The following is a 23,457-nucleotide window of genomic DNA, read 5'->3' as shown; positions in this document are numbered from 1 at the left end:
AATCGTTATCGCCGCATTGTTCGCCGCCCTGGTAAGAATTCTCTACCATGGCAACTCTATCATTGCGTAGACGAAGCAACCCTGTACGGTGCAGCTGCGATTTTTAGGTGAAAAATTCTGTGCACAGTATAAGCAATGGCCTCCATTAACAAATTAGCACTTTTGGTACGTCGTAAATAAAATACACAAAATCTTCTTTGCTGAATGTGCAATACAGCTAAAATATAAAGTGACTGAACTTGCTGTCCACATTAGCAACGACAAACAAAATAATTATCTAACGCAGATTTATTGGTTATGTAATTTGCAATTTTAACCAACAAGCAAAAATCAAATTATGATTTGAATTGACTTTGTGTATGTAATAATGGAATTTGCCATTTTTACAGAGTCGCACGTTCAGCTCCGCTGCTCAGCAGACGGTGAAGCCGCCAGTGCAGGTGTTTGGACTGGAGGGTCGTTATGCTACCGCACTGTACTCGGCTGCCTCAAAATTGAGCCAGTTGGATCAGGTAGAAAAAGATCTGATCGCACTGCAAGCGACGATTAAGGGCGACAAAAAGCTGCGCGAATATGTCACCAGTCCTATCATCAATAAGAAAATCATGTCCACAGCCCTGAAGGAGGCTTCTGAGAAGCTGCGCTTTGCCCCAACTACCGCCAATTTGTTGGGTCTTTTGGCTGATAATGGACGCTTGAAGAAGCTGGACACCGTTATCAATGCCTTCAAGACCATCATGGCTGCACACCGCGGCGAGGTTGTCTGCGAAGTAGTGACTGCCAAGCCCCTGGATGCTAGCCAAAGCAAGCAGTTGGAGGGCGCTCTCAAGGTAAAATCTAATTGTAATATTTAAATGGCTACCAAGTTTATCATGTGTGACATTTCGCTTGCAGTCCTTCCTGAAGGGCAACGAGTCGTTGAAGATCACCTCTCGTGTGGATCCCAGCATCATTGGTGGCCTCGTTGTTTCCATTGGTGACAAGTATGTGGATATGAGCATTGCCACCAAAGTGAAACTCTACACAGATGTAATTCAATCCGCTGCTTAAACTTGTACGATGTACGTTGATTTGTGTAATAGCGAATAAACCGCCTGGATAGAACCATTAAACGTTTCCAGATATTAGACATGTACATTTTGTATAATTGTTTCAATGTCACAAGTAGTGTGAACTATTTTTTCAACATTTTTCGCTAACGAAAACACGTAAATTTGTATAATCCAATAATTTCAAGCCTCCGACTGCATTATAGTATTTTGACTTCCATTCAGGCAATTTGGCTGTTTCGACTGTTCATGTGCTAGAGACCGCTGAGAATACCACTGCACGCTGCCGCCCGTTGTCATCTTTGGCTGACTCGACAGCTGCTCAATGGGCTCTGAATGCATTGAATTGGATGCAATCTGTGTCAGTTCCTGCTGCATATCAACACGTCCGAATTCAGCATTCAACTCGTTAATTTTTTGCTGCAATGACAATTGCCAATTGTTTTGGCGACCGACCAGGACTTCCAACTCGTATATACGCTGCTGCTGTCGTAAAATTACATCGCTTAGCTCTTTATGTATCTTGGTGCCATTCTCGTCGCCCAGAGGCGGTAAATTGTAAGGGATATGAGCCGAATCATTTGGAGAGTATGCCATCTTAGAGCACTGCTCACATCTGTAGGGACACTTGTCGCTGCTTCGTTGACCTAGCACCAAAACATCCGTGCAATTATTATCCCCATATTCCGCGTTGTGTTCCTGCCGCAGATCATCGTCGTTGTGCGTGGGTGTTTGCAGCACTGTTACTTCGGTCTCATCCATATCTGCTAAGATCGCACAGCAATTCGCATAGCTCGATTCCTTCACATAGATTTCTTCATCCAGACAAACATCCTCCTGGTTTTCATCGTTTTCGCTCGTCTTCCCATTGAACTTTTCACAATGAGGGGGCAGCGTAACGGCACCAGGCAGGAGCAGGACATTTAGCGATGGTCCTCGAATTTCAAATTTATGGACAGCATTTTTTGACGATTTTGCTTCATGGCTATTCTTCTCTGACTTGCTTATGTCCTTATTAAGTGAAGCCTGCTCCTGAGCACGCACCACAAATTGTGGAATGTGCTCAATGCAGACGCAACAACATTTTTGTATGTCCTCCACAGATGTATCGGTTGCGCCCATGCTTCGCTGCCAAATAAGGGCCTCCTTCTTGTTTCTGGGATGGTAATGGGCGCCATCGGGGGCATTCTCAGCGGACTCCTTACCGCAGACGACACAGCGACGGCTCATCAGAACAGTTCAATTTGTGTGTTCTTAAAATTCAAATAAATTTGATTTATATTTTTTTTTTCTATTTGACAATTTGCTCATGTTTTTGGTAAATTTGTATATTAAGTTATCTGTGATGGAAATATTCCGGTTGAAATGAAATCACTTCGTCTTGTTGCTGCTGGCCATTGCCGAAATCAATCCTGGATTCAAGGATGTTCGGTGCTGTTTCGGTTTTGCAAAGGCACCTGCATCGATTCGAGGAATCATATTTGGCATTGTGTCTGCGTTCACCTTGCCCTGGAGCACTTCCAGTTTGGCCTGAATCGTCTGCAGCAGTCGCTGCTGTTGTGTCACGAGATTTTTCAGCTCATTAATGCGCGACTTTTGCTCCTGCATTGTTGGAAATTTAGTTGCAATTGATTTTGTATCCTGTATCACCTTCTGGAGTGGTGTAGCAGTCTTACGTGAAGGACATTTGTTGCCACAGTTCTCCGCACAGGAATTGTTTTCAGTCTGAGCTACTTCCAATAGCAAAACTTCCTGGGCGCTATCAGCATCTTTTTGATGTTCGTCGGGTGGTCGACAAATTGAAAACTTGGGCTCATCGATATCTGGAAAGATGGCTTTTTCCCGAGAGTAGTCCGTTTCCAACACACGGATTACTGAGACTTGAGCTGGCTTCTCCCCAAAATTAATTTTACTGCAGTATGTTGGTAACGTGGAGCCAACCATGATGAGCACATTAACCGGTGGTGTTGGCCTGCAAGGTAAAAGTGTCAGCTTAGTTTTTACTGTGTTCATCGAAGCCTCTTGCTGTGTTCCATCGCCGCCCTCTGGAGTATTGATCGAAGGGGAGTTCTTGTCATCCTTGCAATTACAGCAAAATTTTAAATTTCTGGTCCCAGAAGGACAATGTATTCCTTGATCGTAGTTCTGAGCACGCTGGCTAAGCTGCTCTTGCGGATGCTGCACTTGTTGATGATACTCAGACGGCTTCAACAGCTCACGCTGTCCTTGCTGATCCTCTAGGAGTTTGGTCTGCTGGTGTGCCAACTGATTGCATTTCATATTTAATTTAATACGATTGAAATCGCTTTGCTTGACTGAACTTTCAGTGTCTTGCAATAGATTATTCTTTGCAGCCCATGCCTGACAAGAAGGACCAGAAGTAAATGTTAGGGAGCTGCCCAGCTGTACGAAATTATTGTTTTCTGTTTGCCCTTTTGTAAAATTTTTGGATGCAACATTTAAATCTTTAGAAGAGGAACTACTTAAGCAAAGTTTGAAATTTTTCAAGTGAGATTCTGAGGATTCGGAACCAGAAGTGTGTCTTTTTGGCAACATATTTTGAATCTTAGAGTCCTCTTGATAATCTCCCATGTTCCCCATTGCCCTCTGGAGATTTCCCATATTCTCAAAATTTAACAAGCCAGAGTCAATATAGTTGAAATGATGATCATTTCCTGGGTTCCGAGACGATTGTTCATTAGAGTCACGAGAGTGCAGGTAATCCGATTTTCTTTGCAGGTGTGTTTCAGAATTCGGTTGTGTTTTAGCATCGCAAAAGTAGAGAACAGCAGCGGATTCATTAAACGAGACTCTTGGCCGCTGATCATTTGTATTGAAAATTGATTTATCCGGAACATTGACACCAGTTTCATCGATGTGCTTTTCGCAAACGCAACAGTAATGCCACAAAATCTCAATGGGCACAAAGAAATTAAGCAGACCTTGCCATTTGATTGCCTCAACGATGTCGTGTGGATAGGAGTAGCTAGATGTGGGCAGTTGTCCACAAATTAAACAGCGACGGTCCATTACAATTGAGGACAAAATACTAAATTTTTGGGGACGCCAAAAGTTCAAATATTGATTTTATTACCGAGGAACCATTGATTAACAAAACATAGAAGTAGTAGTTATTTTAAAATGGAAATTCAAATGTTTTAAAATATAATAATCAATAAATAAATAAAAATAAAATTAACTCTTCGTTTCTGCTTTGCAAAACATTTTCTTGCTTGCAGCGGCCGTTGCTGGAACACTGAAAAAAATTAAAAATCAAAAGTATCGATAAAAACATCGATGTTTGCAATAAAATTTAAATTAAATTTATCAATGCTAATCGATGATTCGCCCAGCAATAGCTGATAGTCAGTTGCGCGTTCATGTTTGCGGATCAGTAGTTGTTTAATTTTGAACATCTGCGACGCACGGGCGAACGAACTCAATATCCATCTGGTCTATCGAATTTTACTGCAGTTTTGATGACTGAGTCTTAACAGACACAATGAGTACAAATATCACCAACTGGCAAGCCGACGATCGTGGCACTATGGAAAAAGTGTTGGCCATGTTAGTCCTCGGCCTTGGCAGCCTTCTCTCCGGCATGTTGCCTGTGATCATTGGGGAACGCAATCGACAACGCTTTCCACTGATAACATCACTGATGCTCTGCTTCGGTGCCGGTATTTTGCTAGCCACGGCACTGGTGCATATTTTGCCAGAGGTGACGCCAAAATATTTCGACTGATTGTAATCCGATAAACCAATGAAATTATAATATTGCAGGTGCGCGAGCAAATGAACTCCAAATTCGCCGAGGTTGCCATGTGTGGCGGATTTTTCATCATATATTTCATTGATGAGTTTGTACATTATTTCTTTGGTGAGGCCATTCAGCATACACATGCACCCGCCTCACCTACAACAGGTGTCACAAACCAAATCCAAAGCAATGGATCCTATGGAGCAACGGACGAACGTGCACCTTTAATACAAGGAGCGGATTCAGCGACATCTTCCACGCACCATCATCATCATCACGAGAAGTAAGTCAATTGTGCTTGTAATACCCAGTCCACATATGTGTGTAGGGGGTATTACAAAGTTTTGTATTTGCAGTGTAGCCGACAGAAGTAGGCATTCGGACAATTTAAAGTGTATTATATATAAATGCTTACTTTCCCTTTTACTACAATATGTAAAGCATTGCCATAACATAATTTCATAATTATCTGTCACCACCCTTTCGACTAGAAAACTTTTATTTATTTTATGTATTCAATCGATTAAATGTATTGATTGTCTTTGCTTTTACAGCGGCCATGATCAAAATAACCACGAACACAATCATGCTGCCGTTTCCGGCTGTGACGACGAGATTGTGGAGGATGCAAATGCCCGGATTTGTCATACCAGCCACACGGAGCCATGTGCGCAATCCATGACCGGGACATTGGGTCTCTTTGTGGCCCTCTCATTGCACTCGGCGATTGAGGGTTTGGCTATCGGTGTACAAAACTCATCCACTAAGGTAAGCCTACCTTGACATAAATTGGTTTAGCTTATGTTGCTGAATTAGTTTGCCGCACAGATTAAATATTTATGTAGATAAGAGAATCAGAACTGTAAATATTCATATACACAGATTGCCTCCTCTTGTATTCTAGGTGCTCTTTCTACTCGGCGCCGTTGCGTGTCACAAATTTGTGATGGGCTTTTGTCTGGGTCTTGAGTTTCGCTCAAATCCACGAACAAGCATTCGCTCACAATTCATTGGCATTTCGGTGTTTGCTTTGGGTGCCGTCTGCGGGATTGGACTGGGTATGCTTATCGTTAATATACCCTCAACCTGGTCTAAAACGACGCTACCAATTGTACAAGCCCTGGCTGGAGGCACACTCTTTTATGTGACCGTCTGCGAAGTGATACCGCGCGAGAAGGCTCGTTGGCATAGTAATCTAAATCGTCGCTGGGCGGGATTTGCACAGTTTGCGACTCTCTTTGTTGGCTTTACGACAATGTGCGTAATTAACTATTATCTAGCTGGTACGTTATTGCCAAATAATCAGTTGTAGACTTTTGCGCATCTATTTTCTTTTTTTTCTTCAACTATTTCAGATGACTGAGAATCTCCGTTGTTTTTAACTTGTAATTATAGTTGCACACAAATTCTGTAAATGCTATTTTAATGTAATATTTTTTTAATCTATCGTTAAGTGTTCTCAAGATGTTTGTTTTGTAAAGTCCGAATTAAGTATGTGTCAATCTGTTTAATCTGATTTGTCACTGTGATTAGACCAATATAAAAGTACACAAAGAAATTAAAAACACAAATTTTCTTTATATCTACATTTATATTTTGTTGCTTTCTCCAAAGTATCTATGTGTTTGTTATTCTTACAATTTAGTGGTAATCAAAAAAGTTTTTTGATTTGTATTACTAGGTATATCAATCATAAAACATTTTCATCCTAATCGATTAAATGTAATTGCATACACATTTACCATCAAAATTGTTACTTTAAACCAACATTTATGTAACTACATATTTGTATATGTAATATTTTCAATATATAGATATTTATATATATATATAAATATATATTTGTAAATTTTACTTAAAATTCAATTGTTGGTGGTGAAACGCTGCAGAAATGATAAAATCTGCACAAATTGCAAAGTGTTATAATGTTTGGTCTGATAGGCATTAGGCTTTAATTTGTGTTCTAAATATATGTATACGAATATATATATTTTTTATGTGATTATATAATCAAAATAAGAGTCATTGAAACAGTTTTTAATTTACAATCGAAACCGAAATATGCTTTTTAGACTAAAAAAGTTGCCAATAGCTCTATTCATTGGTTACATACATATGTATTTATAAATATGTATATGCATATGTATACATACTACATTTCTCAGGCTGATAGCACTGGCAATCGAAAACCGACCTTAACATATAAATAAATCTAGAAATTAGAGTTGCTCTTTCGCCGCTGCATTAACACCATGATCATTCTCATCATCATTGTCATCTTCATCGTCAACCCATTCGCTCATGAGACTCTTCAATTTCTCCTGCGTGCCTGTTGGCGATTGTGCCTTGCCATCAAGAGCGGCGCCTTCATCACTGCTGTTGGGTTTCTCTTCGGCTGTGGCTGCGACTGCATCTACCACGGCTGCTGTCGTCGTCGTTTCCTCCGCTTTCTGCTCGTTATTATGGGCTTCTGATTGCTCAGCAGTCTCAACAGCTTTCGGCGCATCCTCTTCTTTCATCGCCTCAGAGCCATCAATCTCTGGCATCTGATTTGCCGGCACATCCATCTCTGCTTCTTCTGGTCGTTCGTTAGCAACTGCGTCAGCTCTAATTGCCTCCGATTCAGAAATTAGTTCATCGATTAGACCTTTGCGAATACTATCTGTTTCCAAATTCGCATCAGCTGCATCTTCTTCATTAGTTTCTGCTACTGTTTCATTATTGATGTCATCGGTTTCGGCCTTGATATCGACATCATCTTCAGCCTCGACTGTAGTCGTTTCCGGGACATCTTCTTTGATAAATTCCTCCTGCCGCTCGTGCTCTTGCTCTTTTTTAACATCTAAGGATTCCACTTTTATGAGCTCAGCGCTTGGTTTTTCTGATTCATCAGCATCCTTTACAACAGCTGGTTCCGACTCAGACGCTGCTTGGCTTACATCAGCACTGCTGGAAGTAGCTGCTTCCTCGATGGTTTCTGTAGTAGTGGCCTCCGGTTCGTCTCCTCCCTTATGCATGCTTTCCAATGCCAAGTCAATATCATCTTCCGGTTCAGGTTGCTCTTCGACAACTTCTTGTACGGTTTCAGCAACTTCTACAGTTTGCTTTTCAGCGGCAGTTTCCGACTCCACGGATGCTCTTAATTCCGTAGTGACTGGCTTGTCAACCATATCGTCGTCATCCTCGTTCTCATCCTCGGTCCAATCGCCCGTCAGCTCCTTAAGCTTTTCGCTAATGTCATCCCGACGTTTTTCCGCCTTTGGCTGTTATTGAAATACAATTTTTAATTGAGAATTAAAATGATTTACATCATAAATGTGCCACACTCACTTCTTTGCTGGTCTGCTCCGCTTCTAGGTCGTGCTTTGATATTAAATTCTCTGCCCATTCAAGATTGTCAATGGACTCCTTGCTCTCATCGGCAGCTTCGCTTTTTTTGCTGCTGCTCTCCACGGAACCGGTGGCTCCCAGTTCGCTATAAATTTGACTGTCATCGTATTCGTCTTCCGTGCCCGCTGAGGATTTGGCATCGCCTTCCTGCTTGGAATCGCCATCGGGTTCACTGAGCACCATGACAACGCCGCCGCTGGGTGTGCCAACCTGTTGTTGATTCAACTGTGACAAGATCTCCTTGCGCTGCTCCTCGGTTAGCTCCACCTCGTTGCCATCAGCGCCGACAAACTTGACCTCCTGCTCCTGGGTCTGCAGCAGTTGATCCGATTCCGTTTCGGCTTCCTCTCGTTGATCGCGGGACTGTTGCTGTCCAATGGCACTGGTCGCCGGCAAGCTGATGTCAGACAGAATGCGCACCTTTTCCTCTGCCTCCTGCATTGGTTCCTCGCCCTCGCCCTCATCCTCTTCCTGGTCGTCATCCTCCAACTGCTCATCTTCATCCTGTGAGCCGAGATATTCCTCATCGGTCTCATCGATGATGCCATCCTCCAGTGCTTGTGCCTTGTGATAACTCTTCATATGCCTGTACAGCTGCAGTTCCTGAGCAAACACCTTGTTACAATAAATGCACTGCTGTTTGTTATCATCCGTGTGCGCCTCGTTGATGTGCTGCTCCAGTTCGCCCTTGGTCAAATACGTTCGATTACAAAGAGCGCATTCAGCAAAGTTGTAGAGCAGCGATTTGATCTGATGCTCGGTGTACATGTGGAAATGCAGCTCCCGATTGTTGCCCGAACGCCAGCCGCAATGCTCGCACAGTGCCGGATCAATTGTCTCCTTGTGGGTGTTGATCAGATGGCGACGGAAGCCGCGATACGATGGAATGCTAATTGGGCGTCCGTTAACGCCGCAACGCAGACACAGCCAAGGACCTGTAAGAAAATCGGGGTGGACAATAAAGATGATATATTCGAAGTCTTGTTTTGGTTATGGTTAAATTCTATTCAGCAATATTTTGCGATCGATTAACTTCAATTTAGAAACCTAATTTGTGGGGGCCTTTGCTTACCAGATGTGTTTTCAGCGCCTAGTGCAATTAGCGAATGCATCGTTTTGCTATCAATGCGTCGCTTTTGCGCCGCTGCAGCAGCAGTTGATGTTGTGGAGGCCGCAGATTCCGCAGGCTGTGCTCCCTCTGACGCCGATTGCTGTGTAAACTTCTGTGCTGGCTTCTGATGCTGTGTGGTTATCATGGGCTTATCTGGCTTGAAGGACACATGCAGCTTCTTGTGCGGCGATGTGTTGTTAGCCGATGACGCAGTTGTTGGTGCTGCTGGTGCCGGCGAGCTGCGTTTGACAGTGGCTGCTTTCTCCACTGGAGTATTGGGCATTATTTTCAGTTTGATATTCTTGTGGCCCTTGACGATGTGCGGATATTGACGCAACACCTCAGCGATGATTTTTGTATGATTCAGCTTGGTGTTTGACGAATCCTTGACAATAATCGTTGGCGTTTGGCTGGGCGAGTCTTGCTTTAGTATAATGGTCGTTGTGCCATGCTCCATCTGTGTTTGTGTGCCAGATTGAGGCGGCTGCTGCTGCTTCGATGTTGATGGCTGTGGCGGCATATCGTCATCATCATCGTCGCCTGTGTGCACATCATCGTACAGCATCATGCTGTCATATTCCGGATCACCATGATCTCCAAATTCGGCTGCAATTTGCTTGCGCATACGCTGCTGCTCAGCAAACTCCTTGACCTCCTCCAAATTGGGCTTCTTCGACGGCGGCGATAGCAGGCTAGTCTGTGCCGGCCTCTTATTGTTATTGTAGCCCTTGCGGAGCTGCTCAAACGGTGAGGTGGGCTCCTGCTTTATATACGAGGAGCTCGATGTGGATTCCCCATACTGTGTGCGATTGTTGATGCCGCCACTGCGTAAAATTGTGGATGTACCACGTGGTTGTTGCCCGCCTGTACGCCCCGTGTTGGCGTTGCCGGGCGACGGTCCACTACGATTTTGGGGCATGGATCCGCGCTGCTGTGCTACCAAGGCATTGCTGCTGGGCACCACCGGACGTCGTCGTATGCCCTTCGGACTGGGTGGCTGTGTTTAAAGTTAGTAATAATATTAGTTTTTAATATTTGTAACTTATATTTGTATCTGTAGCTAAACAGCACTCACTCTCTGTTGTCGATTCACATTCTCCATTGTGCGACGATGTGCCTCCAACAACTTCAACAACACCGTCATGTTCATCTCTTTGGCGGTGCGCAACAGTTTGCCGTACATCTTCAGTTCAAACTCCAGCGTGCCAGTGTACATAAAATTGACAATGGGCACAACAACATCGGCTTGAAATTCGGCCGGCATGATGAGAGCGTCGTCAATGATTTCGCATGTTTGCTCCAGTGCATTGAAGTAATCGGTGCAAGCACTTAACACCAAACGATGCACCTTCAATTGTGAATTGTCGCGGAACTGTAGCGTTAGATCGCAATAGTCCGTTTTGTTGAAGAAATTCTGGAGCTTCTGCAGAAAGAAGACGCCCCAGTTGTCCACTTTCACAGACTTCACTTCACCCATTTTGTTAGGATCGTACTCTCAAAAATAACTCTGTGTGTTCTGTTGGAAGAACGCGGCCTCCCCGTCGCGATGTCGTCGTCGTCGGTTGTCGTTGTTTGGCTTTTCTAGCGTGCGGCTGGCGCAACTGTACTCTGATAGGGGCAGGCAATTTCAATTGAGGATACGATTGCAACGCAGCACAGTCACATAGATACACAAAATATATAGAAAGCAATTTAATTAAATTAATTACGACAAATTTTTGAAAGTTTTCGCACAACTCAAATTCACGGGGTGCACTGGCGTCGATTGATTTTCAACAAACATTAACTGTCACTGGCGCGCCAATGCAACTCCATTGTTTGTGTGCGTGTGTGTGTGTGTGAATGCTAGGGATGGACGCACGGTGAGTGTGCAAGAGTGTCAAACTCAACGCATGCACGAACTGTATGTTACTATACAATTTCTGGCATATAATGTATAAATTCTTAATTGGCATCTATTTTTTAAATCAATTATTAGCTAAAAAAAATGCTAAACATTTAATGTATTGAATTCGATTCGGAAGTCTCCTCATGTTTGTCGTGTGCTTGTAGTCCAAAAGAGTCACGCTCTCAACTCTAGTAAGTATGCCACATATATATAAGCTTGTAATATTTGCATATGTATAACACAATGCACTTCACCTTTTTTGCACACATTTAACATAATTGATTTAATTACCTACACAATATATTTTCTTCTTTAAAAATGCAACTATGTTATATTTAATAAATTGGCGGTAGATTGTCCACACATAAAACGTTTATTAGCAGACTACTATCGTTATCGCTAGTTTCTGCTATATCGTCATTATGCAAATCGTAACTAAATTGCAAGCATTTAATCCACGAAAATATGTTGTCTTGTTTTTTAATATTAATTACGCATTAAACATACATCTATTTTTTATTGCACACTGTTTTTACCGGACAAATTAATTTTTTCCGTGAAACAAAAAAAGATGGCGTCAGAGTGACCTTATTAAAAATCCTCATTTTTTTACAGCAACTGTCACACCAACGATAATTATTTTACATATCGATAGTAATTTTCCGCTTTATGTGAATCGTAATTTTTGCGTGAAAAGTTTTTGATTAGGATGTATTTGCAGTTTATTGATCTAAAAAGATAGGTAAATGAAAAGATGAGATTTGTAAATATTTTTCACTCATACAATTTACAATGTACGCAAACTGTTTTTTGTTTTTAAAATCTATGAAGGCGCCAAAATGAAGCATGCGGCTTGCTTATCGAAATCGATAACAAGCTGCAGCTATCCAGACACACAAAAAAAAATATTTTTTAATTTAAATAATTGCAATTTAAATAATTAAAATGAGTGCGCGACATAGGGGCAAATCCAGACGTGGTGCCGGTGCAGCTTCCTATCGCAACGTTAAATCCAATCACAACTGCGAACGCAACTTTGCTCAACAGGCCAACGAATTGTCCAATGCCAATGACAGCACCGAGTCTGATTCAGATTCCTCGTCTGATTCCACAGATGGTGACAAGCTGGAGGGACTTGGACACCCACCCAATTTCTCTGTCGCCATGTGGGATCTCAATCACTGTGACCCGAAAAAGTGTTCGGGCAGAAAACTGGCGCGTCTGGGCTTGATTTCAAATTTGCGTTTGGGTCAAAAGTTTCCAGGTCTTGTCCTCTCACCCGTTGGGCAATTATGTGTTAGTCCACAGGATCGTGAGATTGTTAGTGCGTCGGGAGTGGCGGTCATCGACTGCTCCTGGGCAAAGCTGGATGAGACGCCGTTCAATAGGATGCGAAGTCACCATCCGCGCCTGTTGCCTTTTCTGGTGGCAGCTAATCCCATTAATTATGGTAAACCATGCAAGCTAAGCTGTGTGGAGGCCATTGCAGCAACGCTTCACATATGCGGCTTTACTGAAGAAGCACGCTGGTTTATGGGCAAATTCTCTTGGGGTCATGCATTTCTGGAGCTAAACCAGAAGCTGCTGAATGCATATGCGGAGTGTAAAAGCAGCGATGAGATTCTGAAGGTGCAAAATGAATACCTGGAAGCAGAGCAAAAGGAACGCAATAAACCTAGAGATCTAAAGGAGTTTTATCCGACAAGTAGCAGCGAGAGCTCAAATGAAGAAAGTAACGAGGAGAAATAAAATAATTGTAATTTTAAAAGAGGCTGCATAAGCTTTTATTGGTTTATACAAAAAGTTGTTATAAATGTTTATATATTTTACAAGCCAGTTCTTGTAAAGCAACTCTCAAATTACATTCTAGAAGCTACACGGATTTGATTTGCAATTCAAGCTATCCATTTTTGGCTGGTTAACGCTTTAGCTACTGTGCATTACGGACATATTCCGGATCGACATTGATGAAATTAGCCATAGTAAAATACACGGCGCTATTCTTCACCAAAAACTTGAGAAAATCATGCAAATGAACCAGAAGCGTTTGCATTGCCGGCTGATCAAGCGCCGAGTAGCTCAGCATGGAGCCAAGTCGCACAAACAGTCGTAAGAGATGAAATGAGCCGTACAGATCGGACAGCGGCGTATCCGGATGCTTTTGCATTATATCTGCATATTGGGTGCGCTCGAATTTATACAGTAGCTGTGAGCCGAGCATCACATTAAAGTACTCCATGATGCCATCGAGTACATCATTAATGGCCACCTCCTTGCTGGCACTGGTAGTTCGGGCCAATTTCTTGTGCGCCAAATACTGTTCAGTTATCTGCTGCACCGTCACCTTGGCCGGGAGCTCGACGAGCTTGTGCTCACGCACCACCGCATACCAATCATCGGTTAAATAATGCTTGAGTTCATCGGGTATTTTGATTTTCACCTCCAGCTTGGCGGTATACGTTTCCTCACTCTCCACGCAAGGCGCTTCTGTCGTAGACGTGGTTGTTGTAGTAGTCGTAGCAGCACCAGCAGTAGCAGCTGTTGTAGTTGTTGCTGTTGGCTGATGTATTGTTGTTGTTGCTGCCGTTGTACTTGCATCCGCAGCAACACCGGTTAAGGATGCCGTACGCTGCAACTCGCTGTTACTATTTTGTGAGCTCATGCGTTTGGTCTTTGGCGGCGCTGGTGTCGGGAGCTCATCTTCCGTAGTTTCCGCAGCAATGGCCGTATCGTCTTTCTTGTCCCCGGCACCAGCGGCACTGGGCGTGTTGGGACGAGCTGATGCTTGTGTGGATTTGCGATTGCTGCGACTTGAGGTACTGGTGGTAGTGGTGGTGCTGCTATTGCTGCTGGAGGTCGTAGTGTTGGTGGTGTGGGTGGTGGTTGTACTGCTGCTGCTACTATTGCTCTCGCTCTTGGCCGTAGCCGGTGCAGTGGCAGCGGGTGTGCTGGCGGTGCCACTGCTACTGCTGTTCATGCCACTTAGCGGAAGCGATGTGTTGCCATCCTTGGACGGCGTCGATGCACGAGATTCATTGCCTACTTGCTCCATTTTCTTGGCCTTTGCACTGCCTGCAATCATTGCGAATAGGTAAACCAATGAAATTGTCTATACATAAATCTTTGACATACCCTTCTTGTTGTCCTTCTTAGAGCGTTCGCCGTGGAGTCGTGCTAGTTCCTTCTGCCGCTTAACGTTATCATCATTGTATTTCAGCACACGACTCTCTGGCACCCACTCGTCCCAGCTATGTATGGGAAAACATTTACATTAACTTGCAATTATTTAAATATATTTTGCCCAATTACTTTTTGCTCCAGCCCGCATAGTGAATGTAATATTCAACCGGCGAACTTTCGGGTTTTGTTTTCAGCACTTTGGCTTCGTAGATAAGCGGCCCGTGGAAGCAGAGCACCCGCTCCCCTACAATATAGTTTTATAGAAAGCACAAATATGGGTTATTATAAGTTATGGACTTACCATCTGCAAATAAAGTAGATGCATCGGATGGTGTCCAGTTATCCATTTTTATAGGTTTAACTTCACCCATTATTTTTGCTTGAAAATATTTGCCAAAGCGACGCAGCTGATTTGAGCAGGTTGGCAGTCCTATTATATACATATATAATTTGATTATCCAGGGCTACAAGAGCACTACTAAAAAGCCGAATCAAGTGCAATGCAATGCAATACAAAGATCTTAATTTTATTTACAACATTGTATGAACGCTAATAACTACATCACATAATGTTACAGAACTAATGTTTTGCTGCTGATGTCGCTGCCAGCTCCTCTTCTTCCCAAGGGCGCGGACCACGCTTGTTTTCCCAATGGTCAATGTCGATGATTTTCACCTTATCATATTCCGTTTCGAGCGTTACTTCTTGCCGTTTTTTCATATTCACGCCGTACTTCTTCATTTCTTCAGGTGAGACGGGCTGCTTCTTGGCATACTGATATCTGCTCGGAACATTTAAACTACGTACATGTGAGTTCCAATTTAGATTATCGCGTCTGCTTACCTCAGATTGGAAAACTGTTGTAGTCCAAAAGAGCCACCTATCATCATAATAAGAAATGGTACTCCATATCTGACTGATTTCCGTTTGGCGTAATAATTTATCCGTTGTGTAAATGACATATTATTTATTTGTATTGTTGTTATGAAATGATAACACTTGGCCCAGTCAGGGCTGATGATTTTCGGCAGTTTCGTGTGATTACATTATCGATATAAATAGCAACGTTGCGATTGCTTTGGCGGTATTTTTCGATAATTCGAATGCTAAAAATATCAAAACACCATTGGGTAAACTACACTTAATATATGTTCGCACCTGTTCTTCGCTTTTAATTTAGAAATAGCTTTGCTAAAACATTCTTCGACCTTGATGTCAATCAAATGAGTCGTATGCTGTGCCAAATTCTTCGCCCAAATGCAATCAATTTCGAGCTCGCAATTGTCTTCCGGCCAACAATAAATGGCACGCTTTTATTTACATATATACTCGTACATACATACATTTGGCGTTAAGTTCAAGGTTTGCTATGCGCAGCCTCTGCACCGACATAAGCACATATGTTTGGCTTTATTTTATTATTTTGCTAATAATTGACAGTGAGGTGGTTTAAGAGAGCCAAAAAGTTTTTCACATGCACACCACCACGACATTTGATATGGAACATACTGAGCTCGCTATCTGTGGTTCACCTTGGCCGTTATGCAGCGGCCAGCGGCAAGGCAAGTGGCTCGTCGCAAAGATTTCCTTTTAGTACCACAGCTCCAACTAGTTCGGATTTGAGTTCAAATCATTCACAAGGAGCTAGATACACGGCGACAATTGAGTCATCAACTGCACCGGCGCACAGCGGGATGTCGACACAGGTGCGCCACTGAGACTGGGTTGGTCCGCCTCCTCGCCTCCCACCCCTCATCTGTCAACGATCTAAGATTATTTTTCAATTTCTGTTGTACCCTACCGACAACATCTAAAGCTTCTCCATTCGACGTTGCACCGCATCAAGTTGCAAGTTTTAAGTTTTAGTCGTCTAGGCCGAACTTTAAAGTTTCTGTAATTCTGAACAATTTTCACCAAATATGGATGCAATTTTGTTAACAAGATTTTGCACTTGTTTGAATCGCAACTGAAAATTAGACTTGTACACACATAAATACATATTTTCTAGAACATATTGGAATTATGAAAAATCCGTTGTATTTATTCGCGTTACATATGTTATCCAATGGCCATGATTTTATTTTTCATATTAAGCAAGTTGATCTAGCATTTTGGCCATTACAATGCTATGTTAGTCCACGGCCTTTCAAAAGCTTTAATATATTTATGTATACATATTTTTTTTCTGTTTTTGCCCATCGCCAAAAATTTTTGAATGAAAGCAAAAACGTCATTATGTGGGTGCTGCTCGGATTTAATTATAAATTCTTACGTGCCCTCATTCCTAAACAAAATTGTTCTCCAAAAGAAAAGATATGCTTTCTATTAATGTTTTTTATATATCTGAGAACATGGCATTTGTATGTACATATGAGAAAATTAATACAAATATATGTATAAATTGCGATATAAGACTTTGAAAAATATATTCATATGATGAAAAATAATAGTATGCAAATAATTAATATAAATTAGAACTTCAAATAACCAAAAATATTATTTTTATTCACATTTCTTCTCAATTTCATTAAAGAATATCTGTTTATACTGGTTTCATGTTTAAAGTCTTAAAAAGGCTTGGAATCATACACTTTAATAAACAATAATATTTTTATTCACACTTATTCTTTTGACTTTAAATTCAAATTATTGACGGTAAAACATTTTTTTGACTGGTTTCAGGCTTAAAGTCAATCATTCACTTTAATTATCTTTTTGGAATATTTTTTATAAACATTTATATTTATCTCTTCCAAAACAACAATACAAACTACGTGTTCATTTTATATTACCTGATTGATTGATTTAAATCTCCTAAAAACATATTTGTATTCATTTCCATATTCTATATATATATTCTATACGACTACATTTGTGTAGAAGGCAAAAATAATTACATGTCCAAATACATATGGCTACAAAATTTTAAATTTTAAAATAGATGATATAATTGTCATATTCAAACTAGGCCCGGCTTCTTCGTGATTCTAGTTAAAAAAGAACAATGTTTTCTTGTTGCGTTAAAACTGAAAGGTAATGATTGCAATAAAATATTTTGAATTTACATTGGATTGTTGAACAATTATATTGAAGAGTGTTTAAAAAATTCACATATCGAATATTACAATTTTAATTTATTAAGGTAATGATGATAACTAAAGAAAATATATTTAAAAGTAAAATGTATCTCTTTATAACTTTTCATATCTATATCTCTGTTATCATATACTCATATCAGATGTATATATGATCATCTGGTCATTTTATTCACGTTTTGCGTAATACTTTAAACTGTGCGTGCTTAATTGGGCATAAAGTGTATCTACATATGGAATTATCTAAAGTTGTTATCTGCAACTGAATTGGGTATATTTTTCACGTTTCTCATAAAATTATGAATCATGATTCATGTGGTTAACATTTCCATTGTAAAATTTGCATATTTTATATGCATTTTAATTACAAATATTACGAATAGAGAATTTGTTCTTCGCTTGTAGAGAAATCTATAATAAAAAATACGCACAATACTGTCAAAAGATATACACATGTATGTATGTGAAACAAGATTTTGTTTTTTGGCATATCAATAACTGAAAATTATAAATAGATGCAAAATATCAAAAGAGCAAAACAAAAACAACAAATTAAAATAACGATACACACACACACACACACACACATTGAGAAGGCAACGAAAATACTGGCAGATAAAGCTTGAAGAAATATTGGGAAATTTTGAAATTCTTTATTGAAATTCTTACCGCCTAAATCCAAATACAAACGCACACACAAATACAAAGGCACAGGTGAAAGAAAAAAAAAATAAAACGAGCAGGCAAATGTCGAATAAAGAGAGCGACGCAGGCGCCAACGAATTCTTCTTGTAGTTTCTTGTTCGTGTTGGTTCTTGTGCTCATGCAGAAAAAACAAAGTGCTCGTAAATTGAGAGGCATCGTCAGTGGCGGCAAAATGCAGTTTCAAAATGAACAAAAATTTGAGCGCCCAGCGATTTGTGTTGAGCATGCAAAATGCTGAGAGACGATGGGGCTGCGGCTTTGCGTTGCTTTGCCCAAAAGTATCTGTCAGATACTCGCATGTGTGCTCTCTCTCTCTCATACATACACACACACAGTGACGCACGCACACAACCACAAAACAGCTTGAAATCGAAAAACAGCGGGCATCGAACGTCAGTATATTGAATAAATATTTTCAGTTGAACATCACAATCCGTTCAAGTCGCGGATAACTCCGAATAAAAGTTTTGTAAGTAAAGGAATGCCAACATATAGAAAAACTTAAAAGAAAAAAAATCTTTCAATTTTCGATTAAAAAACGAAATTTAGTAAATTATTTTAAAAATTCTCCATGTGCTGCTGCTAACTTAATATATCTAAACTAAAAAATATAAAAAGTGCAAAGAGTTTTCTATAAAAGTAAAAAAGGACATTCCCAAAAATACATATAAATTATATAATCAAAGAGTACCAAAATAATAACAAATAATTCAACTAATTAAAGTGCTGTGCATAATATTCAGACAACAAACCGCAAATATTTTGTAAAGTATTTCAAATATTTAGATCGGTTCGGTTCACAATCCAAATTGAGGTTAAGCAACTTTGGCAACAAGATAGAAATAGTGAAAAATTTATTATTATGACAAAATCAAAGACAACAAAATAAAACCAATGTCTTTGACCATATTCATAGTTCGCTTAGCCTAACCACAAGTTGACTTCTAGAATTTCAATTATAAAAATTGCATGAGATATATAAATAAATTAAATATTGTCAATAGACTTTTGCACAGTTGAATTATAATTATAATAATGTTGGCTAAAGTGTAGTACAGTAAAATATTTATTGGGGCAGGACTGTATTTGGAAATAAAATGTAGCATAATTTCTAGATATATTGGTAGCTAAGAGAAATGAGTCATCAGCATTATATACAAAGGTTTCTCGACTATTATTTATTTTTAGAGCTATTCTAATAAAAATACTTAGAAATTGACCTAATAACTATTGGTGTTCAGTACAGAATACAATAATTACAATAAATATTACGAAACATTATTATTTAAAAATAATGGAAGATTTCGCAAGCTGAATTAGTTCATTCCGCTTCTTTTTGTAATCCGATATAGAACCACAGTTCGCAATGTTCAAATCTATCTGAGGAAAGCGTAGGCGAAATGTATAAAAATTGCTCGAAAAGCTTTTCACGGTATATGTATTAAGTAATATCGAATTGGGCAGATACTATTAGGAAATATTCAACAGATGCCAGGCCAGGTTATTTTTAGCAAATCTCGAAAGCTCTTAGAAGCTTTTAGTGTTGGCAGGGTTTAGTCGAAATACTCAGATATATACAGATATTTGTATATGTATGTGAGATGTACAACATTTGAATATATCCACATATATACGTATATATATATATGCTTTAAAAATAGCTGTGCATGAACAATTTTTATGTATAACTAAAATGGTTTTTTTTTCGGTCATGGATAATTTGGAAAATTTTGTGCTAGAAACAGGTTGAATTTCGAGTCGATAGAACGCAGCGTTCTGGTCTTAGATAAGGTGTAGTATATATTTATTTGCATTCTATTGAAATGTAAGTTTTTACAGTATAGCAATCGATATATAATTATCTTGGATAATGGGGAATAGCTGGTATACATTTATTTTTATACATTCCTCTTTGCATGACAAAACTGTTGAGAAATTTGCCTTAAATACTTTCTTATTATTTTTGAAGCGTTTTGTGCTTTGTATATTGCTGTCTATAGGCTCATTAATATATGTATGTCATTGTCAAAATACATGTAGACAAAGTTATAAGACTCCAAGCGGTTTTCTGCTGAATAAACAAACATAATTCATTGTGTCACCTTGCTCAATATACGACATATAAAACATTAATACTGAAGTATAAAAAAAACCCCAAACCTTCTGTCCGTCTGGAATGTCCGTATTCTGTCTTCTGACTGAGCAGACATGCATATATATATATATATATATATATATATATATATATATATATATAAATTGTGCCTCGTGTGCAATTTTATTTAAAATTCGATTTGTTGTTGCTTGTTTGCTCGCCTAAAAGCCTGAAACCTGCCTCAGGTTCTCTCCTCAACCCCTGCTGCCACTGCCCTGGGCAATGACTTTCAGGAGCTGGAATGTAAACAAAATTGTTAAAAATAAACTCATATGTAAGAAGTAGTACATATCATAATGTGAAAGAAAAAAAAAAACAGACAACCACTGACTCAATTAGTTTGGCATTCCAGTCATGACAAATCCAAATTTTGGTCAAGTAGAATTCGCGGACATAATCCAAAACTCTGTCCCAAGTTTTTCGCTCTGCCAGCCAGAAGTGACTCAGATTGGGGCATATTCGAATGCTCCACCTTATCAGCACTTGACACTTATTAATATTCCCTTTCGGAGGGAGAGATAGCGAATTTATTTAAGAGAGCGCAAAGCATTAAGAGTAAAGAGACAAGTTTCCCTTATTGCAGTTCGATACCAAGTGCAGTCAAAATCGGTCAAGAGCTTGAAAATATGTAAAAATAATATTTGCTTTAGTTAAGTGACGCTTTAAGCTGAAACTTAATTTCAACAGGTTTTTATACTCTCTTTAAAAGTGTAAAGATCAGTTATATTGAAGGGAAAAAATTTAACTGAAAGTTCTTAAAAACTAATATATTCTTGCTCCTAACTTAATTCTTAATTTTATTATGAAATTATACAATCGTTAGGTTGAACACAATAAATAAAATACGAACAACTTCATATTTTTGGAATAGTGAGAATTTCATTTCAATAAAATGTATTTTTTACACATGATAGACTTAAAAAATCACTTAAACTGTTTTATCTTAAATTATGCAATAATTAAATATTTTGTATAAATAAACTTTACTTTGTCAACTGAGTGTTCATCACAGGAAGAGCTACATTTCCCATTTGGAACCCAAACCAGCTCCATTCTTCTACTTTTTTCCATAGACTTAGCACTCAAGCTATGATTTTAATATTTAGCTGGCGTCTTTAATTGCGCTTGTTGTTGTTTTTCAGTTTTCTGTTTCTGGTCAATCATCTCACAGTAAATCATTTACGGCAATAGTCAGTGTGGCACGTTTCTGAACGATTTGTTTGTATCCAAAGTGAGATTTTGTACAAAGAAAACTTTTTTCATACTTAAGTATGCAGAGCACATCTAAGCAAAGGCGAAGCTGGAATCATTTCAAAGTAGAGAGTTACCCAAATACAAATTGTGTCAAATTCTTTGAGATATTTGATTTTGAGTAAGATCTGGCATAGAATAGTAAAAGTAATGATAAATATATCTAAATATAAGATTCTAAGCTTTAACAAGAACGAAAAACATAAATTTTTAGCAGACCTAAATTTCATTAACTGAAATTTGTTCCAATGGGTGCTGTATGATAAAGTAAGCCTCTGTTAGAGTATACAAAATACAGGGGGTATCTCTTAGCTCCATAAATAAATGAAAAGATGCTTTAAAACAATATGCTAAATTCCACTTTCATTTCTAAACCACAAAACGCACAATAAACCTATGTAGCTGATGATTATCACATCAATTTTACACTTGTAACAATTTCCATTTGTAATTGTCTTTCCATTTTCATTTTCAGTTTCTTTCGAGTGTGTAGCAGTAAAACAAAAAGCAAGCCACCATGGATGCCATCAAGAAGAAGATGCAAGCGATGAAAGTCGACAAGGATGGAGCATTGGAACGTGCTCTCGTCTGCGAACAGGAGGCACGCGATGCCAACACCCGCGCCGAAAAGGTAAGTCACTCGACCATGTCACATTTGCACTGTACCAAACAAACAACTTATTATTGCAACAAGAAAAAAAAACACAAACAAGATAATACTAATAACAATAATTAGCAAGTTTCATTGTTAGCACACACACACCTTTTTTTTAATTACTACGCATAATTAATACTCAATTTGTGTATTTTTCTTTCGTGTTATCTGCAGGCCGAGGAGGAGGCTCGCCAGCTGCAAAAGAAAATCCAGACCGTTGAAAACGAATTGGATCAGACACAAGAGGCTCTCACCCTTGTCACTGGCAAGCTGGAGGAGAAGAACAAGGCTCTGCAGAATGTAAGTCCAAATTTATATAATTCTTCCACAAAAATGAGATTAGTGTTAAGAAGGATTCTTTTTGTCAAAAGTCAAGACAGTGGGTGGGTAATAACTTTTTAGAAATATTACTAAGCAATCTAGATTTCGGAGTTTCTTTTTTTATTCCGAATTGATCAACATACTTTTTGATTAAAGCTTAATCCAATTTTTACTTTAAGATATGTCGAGCTCCATCTATTTCCATTGCCAAATACAAATATTCTAGTTATACAAAGAAATCAGCTTATTGTTTTTCGAAATTTGTTTAACTTCAGTTAACAACATATTTGTAATGCAGAATCTATAAATTAGAAAAGAAAAAATTGGCAAATTAAGGAAAACTGAACTTGCTTCAGTTTTATTCATGTCGAACTCACAAGAAACACAAAAAATCAAAACAAAAATGAACAATAATTAAAAGAGAATTGGAAGAGAACGAACATTTTTAGAAATGATAAAAGTCGAGTTAATTCTATTAACAAAATTTCAAAATTTTATTTCAATATTCCATAAGTAGGTCAATAGACTTTTTGAGTTAGATTATTTGAAAAAATTCCACTAGAATATTTTTAAAAATTCCTAAGCATTAAGGTATTACTATAAGCATATATATTTGTTGGTAATGGCCATTGTTTCACTTTGAGCCATTAGTCAGCGAAGAAACCAGCAAGAAATACACTTGAAATCAATACTAGAATAAGATTTTTACGACTATGAATTTCTATCTGTGTGTGTGATTAAACGGTTTGGTGACAGACAAATGGCACAGATATTGAGTCCGGGCTCGAAAATGTATGCCATCTGTTCGTCATCACCTATTTACGCGTATTTTATGCGATGATGTTCATTTTTGTTGGCACAGCAAATGTTTGAGGAAATGCCTTTTGCATGTTTGT

The 23,457-nt window shown here is 39.2% G+C and overlaps 9 protein-coding genes across 21 annotated transcripts in view; 4 read left to right on the top strand and 5 right to left on the bottom strand.

Annotated features, from left to right (window-relative positions):
- The first annotated feature begins 52 nt into the window (after window positions 1–52).
- Window positions 53–1,135, top strand: LOC6563470 (ATP synthase subunit O, mitochondrial). The gene is made up of 3 exons (XM_001989496.2): window positions 53–165; window positions 390–830; window positions 895–1,135. Exons 1-3 carry the CDS (start codon window positions 136–138, stop codon window positions 1,048–1,050), a joined length of 627 nt encoding a protein of 208 aa, XP_001989532.1. The 5' UTR covers window positions 53–135; the 3' UTR covers window positions 1,051–1,135.
- Window positions 1,123–2,317, bottom strand: LOC6563657. The gene has a single exon (XM_001989497.3). It carries the CDS (start codon window positions 2,277–2,279, stop codon window positions 1,233–1,235), a length of 1,047 nt encoding a protein of 348 aa, XP_001989533.1. The 5' UTR covers window positions 2,280–2,317; the 3' UTR covers window positions 1,123–1,232.
- Window positions 2,318–2,321: 4 nt separating this feature from the next.
- LOC6563658 lies at window positions 2,322–4,091 on the bottom strand. 2 transcript variants are annotated; one of them, XM_032736887.1, is made up of 2 exons: window positions 2,726–4,091; window positions 2,604–2,651 (listed from the first exon to the last, which is right to left on the bottom strand). In XM_032736887.1, exons 1-2 carry the CDS (start codon window positions 4,077–4,079, stop codon window positions 2,632–2,634), a joined length of 1,374 nt encoding a protein of 457 aa, XP_032592778.1. In that variant the 5' UTR covers window positions 4,080–4,091; the 3' UTR covers window positions 2,604–2,631. The 2 variants fall into 2 exon arrangements, with proteins under 2 accessions (XP_001989534.2, XP_032592778.1); XM_001989498.2 differs by having other exon boundaries at window positions 2,322–4,091.
- A 320-nt stretch (window positions 4,092–4,411) lies between these two features.
- Window positions 4,412–6,366, top strand: LOC6563659 (zinc transporter ZIP3). The gene is made up of 5 exons (XM_001989499.3): window positions 4,412–4,770; window positions 4,833–5,092; window positions 5,364–5,577; window positions 5,714–6,092; window positions 6,165–6,366. Exons 1-5 carry the CDS (start codon window positions 4,552–4,554, stop codon window positions 6,170–6,172), a joined length of 1,080 nt encoding a protein of 359 aa, XP_001989535.1. The 5' UTR covers window positions 4,412–4,551; the 3' UTR covers window positions 6,173–6,366.
- A 301-nt stretch (window positions 6,367–6,667) lies between these two features.
- Window positions 6,668–11,721, bottom strand: LOC6563660 (centrosome-associated zinc finger protein CP190). 2 transcript variants are annotated; one of them, XM_032736770.2, is made up of 5 exons: window positions 11,706–11,721; window positions 10,386–10,918; window positions 9,272–10,307; window positions 8,140–9,134; window positions 6,668–8,072 (listed from the first exon to the last, which is right to left on the bottom strand). In XM_032736770.2, exons 2-5 carry the CDS (start codon window positions 10,785–10,787, stop codon window positions 7,029–7,031), a joined length of 3,477 nt encoding a protein of 1,158 aa, XP_032592661.1. In that variant the 5' UTR covers window positions 10,788–10,918; window positions 11,706–11,721; the 3' UTR covers window positions 6,668–7,028. The 2 variants fall into 2 exon arrangements, with proteins under 2 accessions (XP_032592661.1, XP_001989536.1); XM_001989500.2 differs by lacking the exon at window positions 11,706–11,721 and having other exon boundaries at window positions 10,386–11,141.
- A 344-nt stretch (window positions 11,722–12,065) lies between these two features.
- Window positions 12,066–12,969, top strand: LOC6563661 (18S rRNA aminocarboxypropyltransferase). The gene has a single exon (XM_001989501.2). The coding sequence runs from the start codon at window positions 12,144–12,146 to the stop codon at window positions 12,945–12,947; it is 804 nt and encodes a 267-aa protein (XP_001989537.1). The 5' UTR covers window positions 12,066–12,143; the 3' UTR covers window positions 12,948–12,969.
- Window positions 12,956–14,830, bottom strand: LOC6563662 (nuA4 complex subunit EAF3 homolog). Its single transcript, XM_032737273.2, has 4 exons — window positions 14,680–14,830; window positions 14,508–14,622; window positions 14,331–14,446; window positions 12,956–14,270 (listed from the first exon to the last, which is right to left on the bottom strand). The coding sequence occupies exons 1-4, from the start codon at window positions 14,819–14,821 to the stop codon at window positions 13,129–13,131; spliced, it is 1,515 nt and encodes a 504-aa protein (XP_032593164.1). The 5' UTR covers window positions 14,822–14,830; the 3' UTR covers window positions 12,956–13,128.
- A 44-nt stretch (window positions 14,831–14,874) lies between these two features.
- Window positions 14,875–15,710, bottom strand: LOC6563663 (cytochrome c oxidase assembly protein COX16 homolog, mitochondrial). Its single transcript, XM_001989503.3, has 3 exons — window positions 15,538–15,710; window positions 15,223–15,455; window positions 14,875–15,160 (listed from the first exon to the last, which is right to left on the bottom strand). The coding sequence occupies exons 2-3, from the start codon at window positions 15,339–15,341 to the stop codon at window positions 14,959–14,961; spliced, it is 321 nt and encodes a 106-aa protein (XP_001989539.2). The 5' UTR covers window positions 15,342–15,455; window positions 15,538–15,710; the 3' UTR covers window positions 14,875–14,958.
- Window positions 15,711–18,560: 2,850 nt separating this feature from the next.
- LOC6562990 (tropomyosin-1, isoforms 9A/A/B) overlaps window positions 18,561–23,457 on the top strand; it is a 28,724-nt gene continuing 23,827 nt past the window's right edge. For 5 of the 11 annotated variants that reach the window (XM_032736957.2, XM_032736960.2, XM_032736951.2 and 2 more), the window contains exons 1-2: window positions 22,061–22,216; window positions 22,415–22,540. In XM_032736957.2, the coding sequence (XP_032592848.1) occupies window positions 22,103–22,216; window positions 22,415–22,540 (240 nt within the window). In that variant the 5' untranslated portion in view covers window positions 22,061–22,102. Of the gene's footprint in view, window positions 18,649–19,918; window positions 19,971–22,060; window positions 22,217–22,414; window positions 22,541–23,457 lie in introns of those variants that run through there. The other 6 variants (XM_043214913.1, XM_043214911.1, XM_043214910.1 and 3 more) reach the window with 5 other exon arrangements.

This window comes from Drosophila grimshawi, unplaced genomic scaffold, assembly GCF_018153295.1.
Source record: "Drosophila grimshawi isolate 15287-2541.00 unplaced genomic scaffold, ASM1815329v1 contig_311, whole genome shotgun sequence".
Classification (NCBI taxonomy): domain Eukaryota; kingdom Metazoa; phylum Arthropoda; class Insecta; order Diptera; family Drosophilidae; genus Drosophila; species Drosophila grimshawi.
The sequence above is the reverse complement of the archived record's forward strand: the minus strand, read 5'-3'. Positions and strand labels throughout refer to the sequence as shown.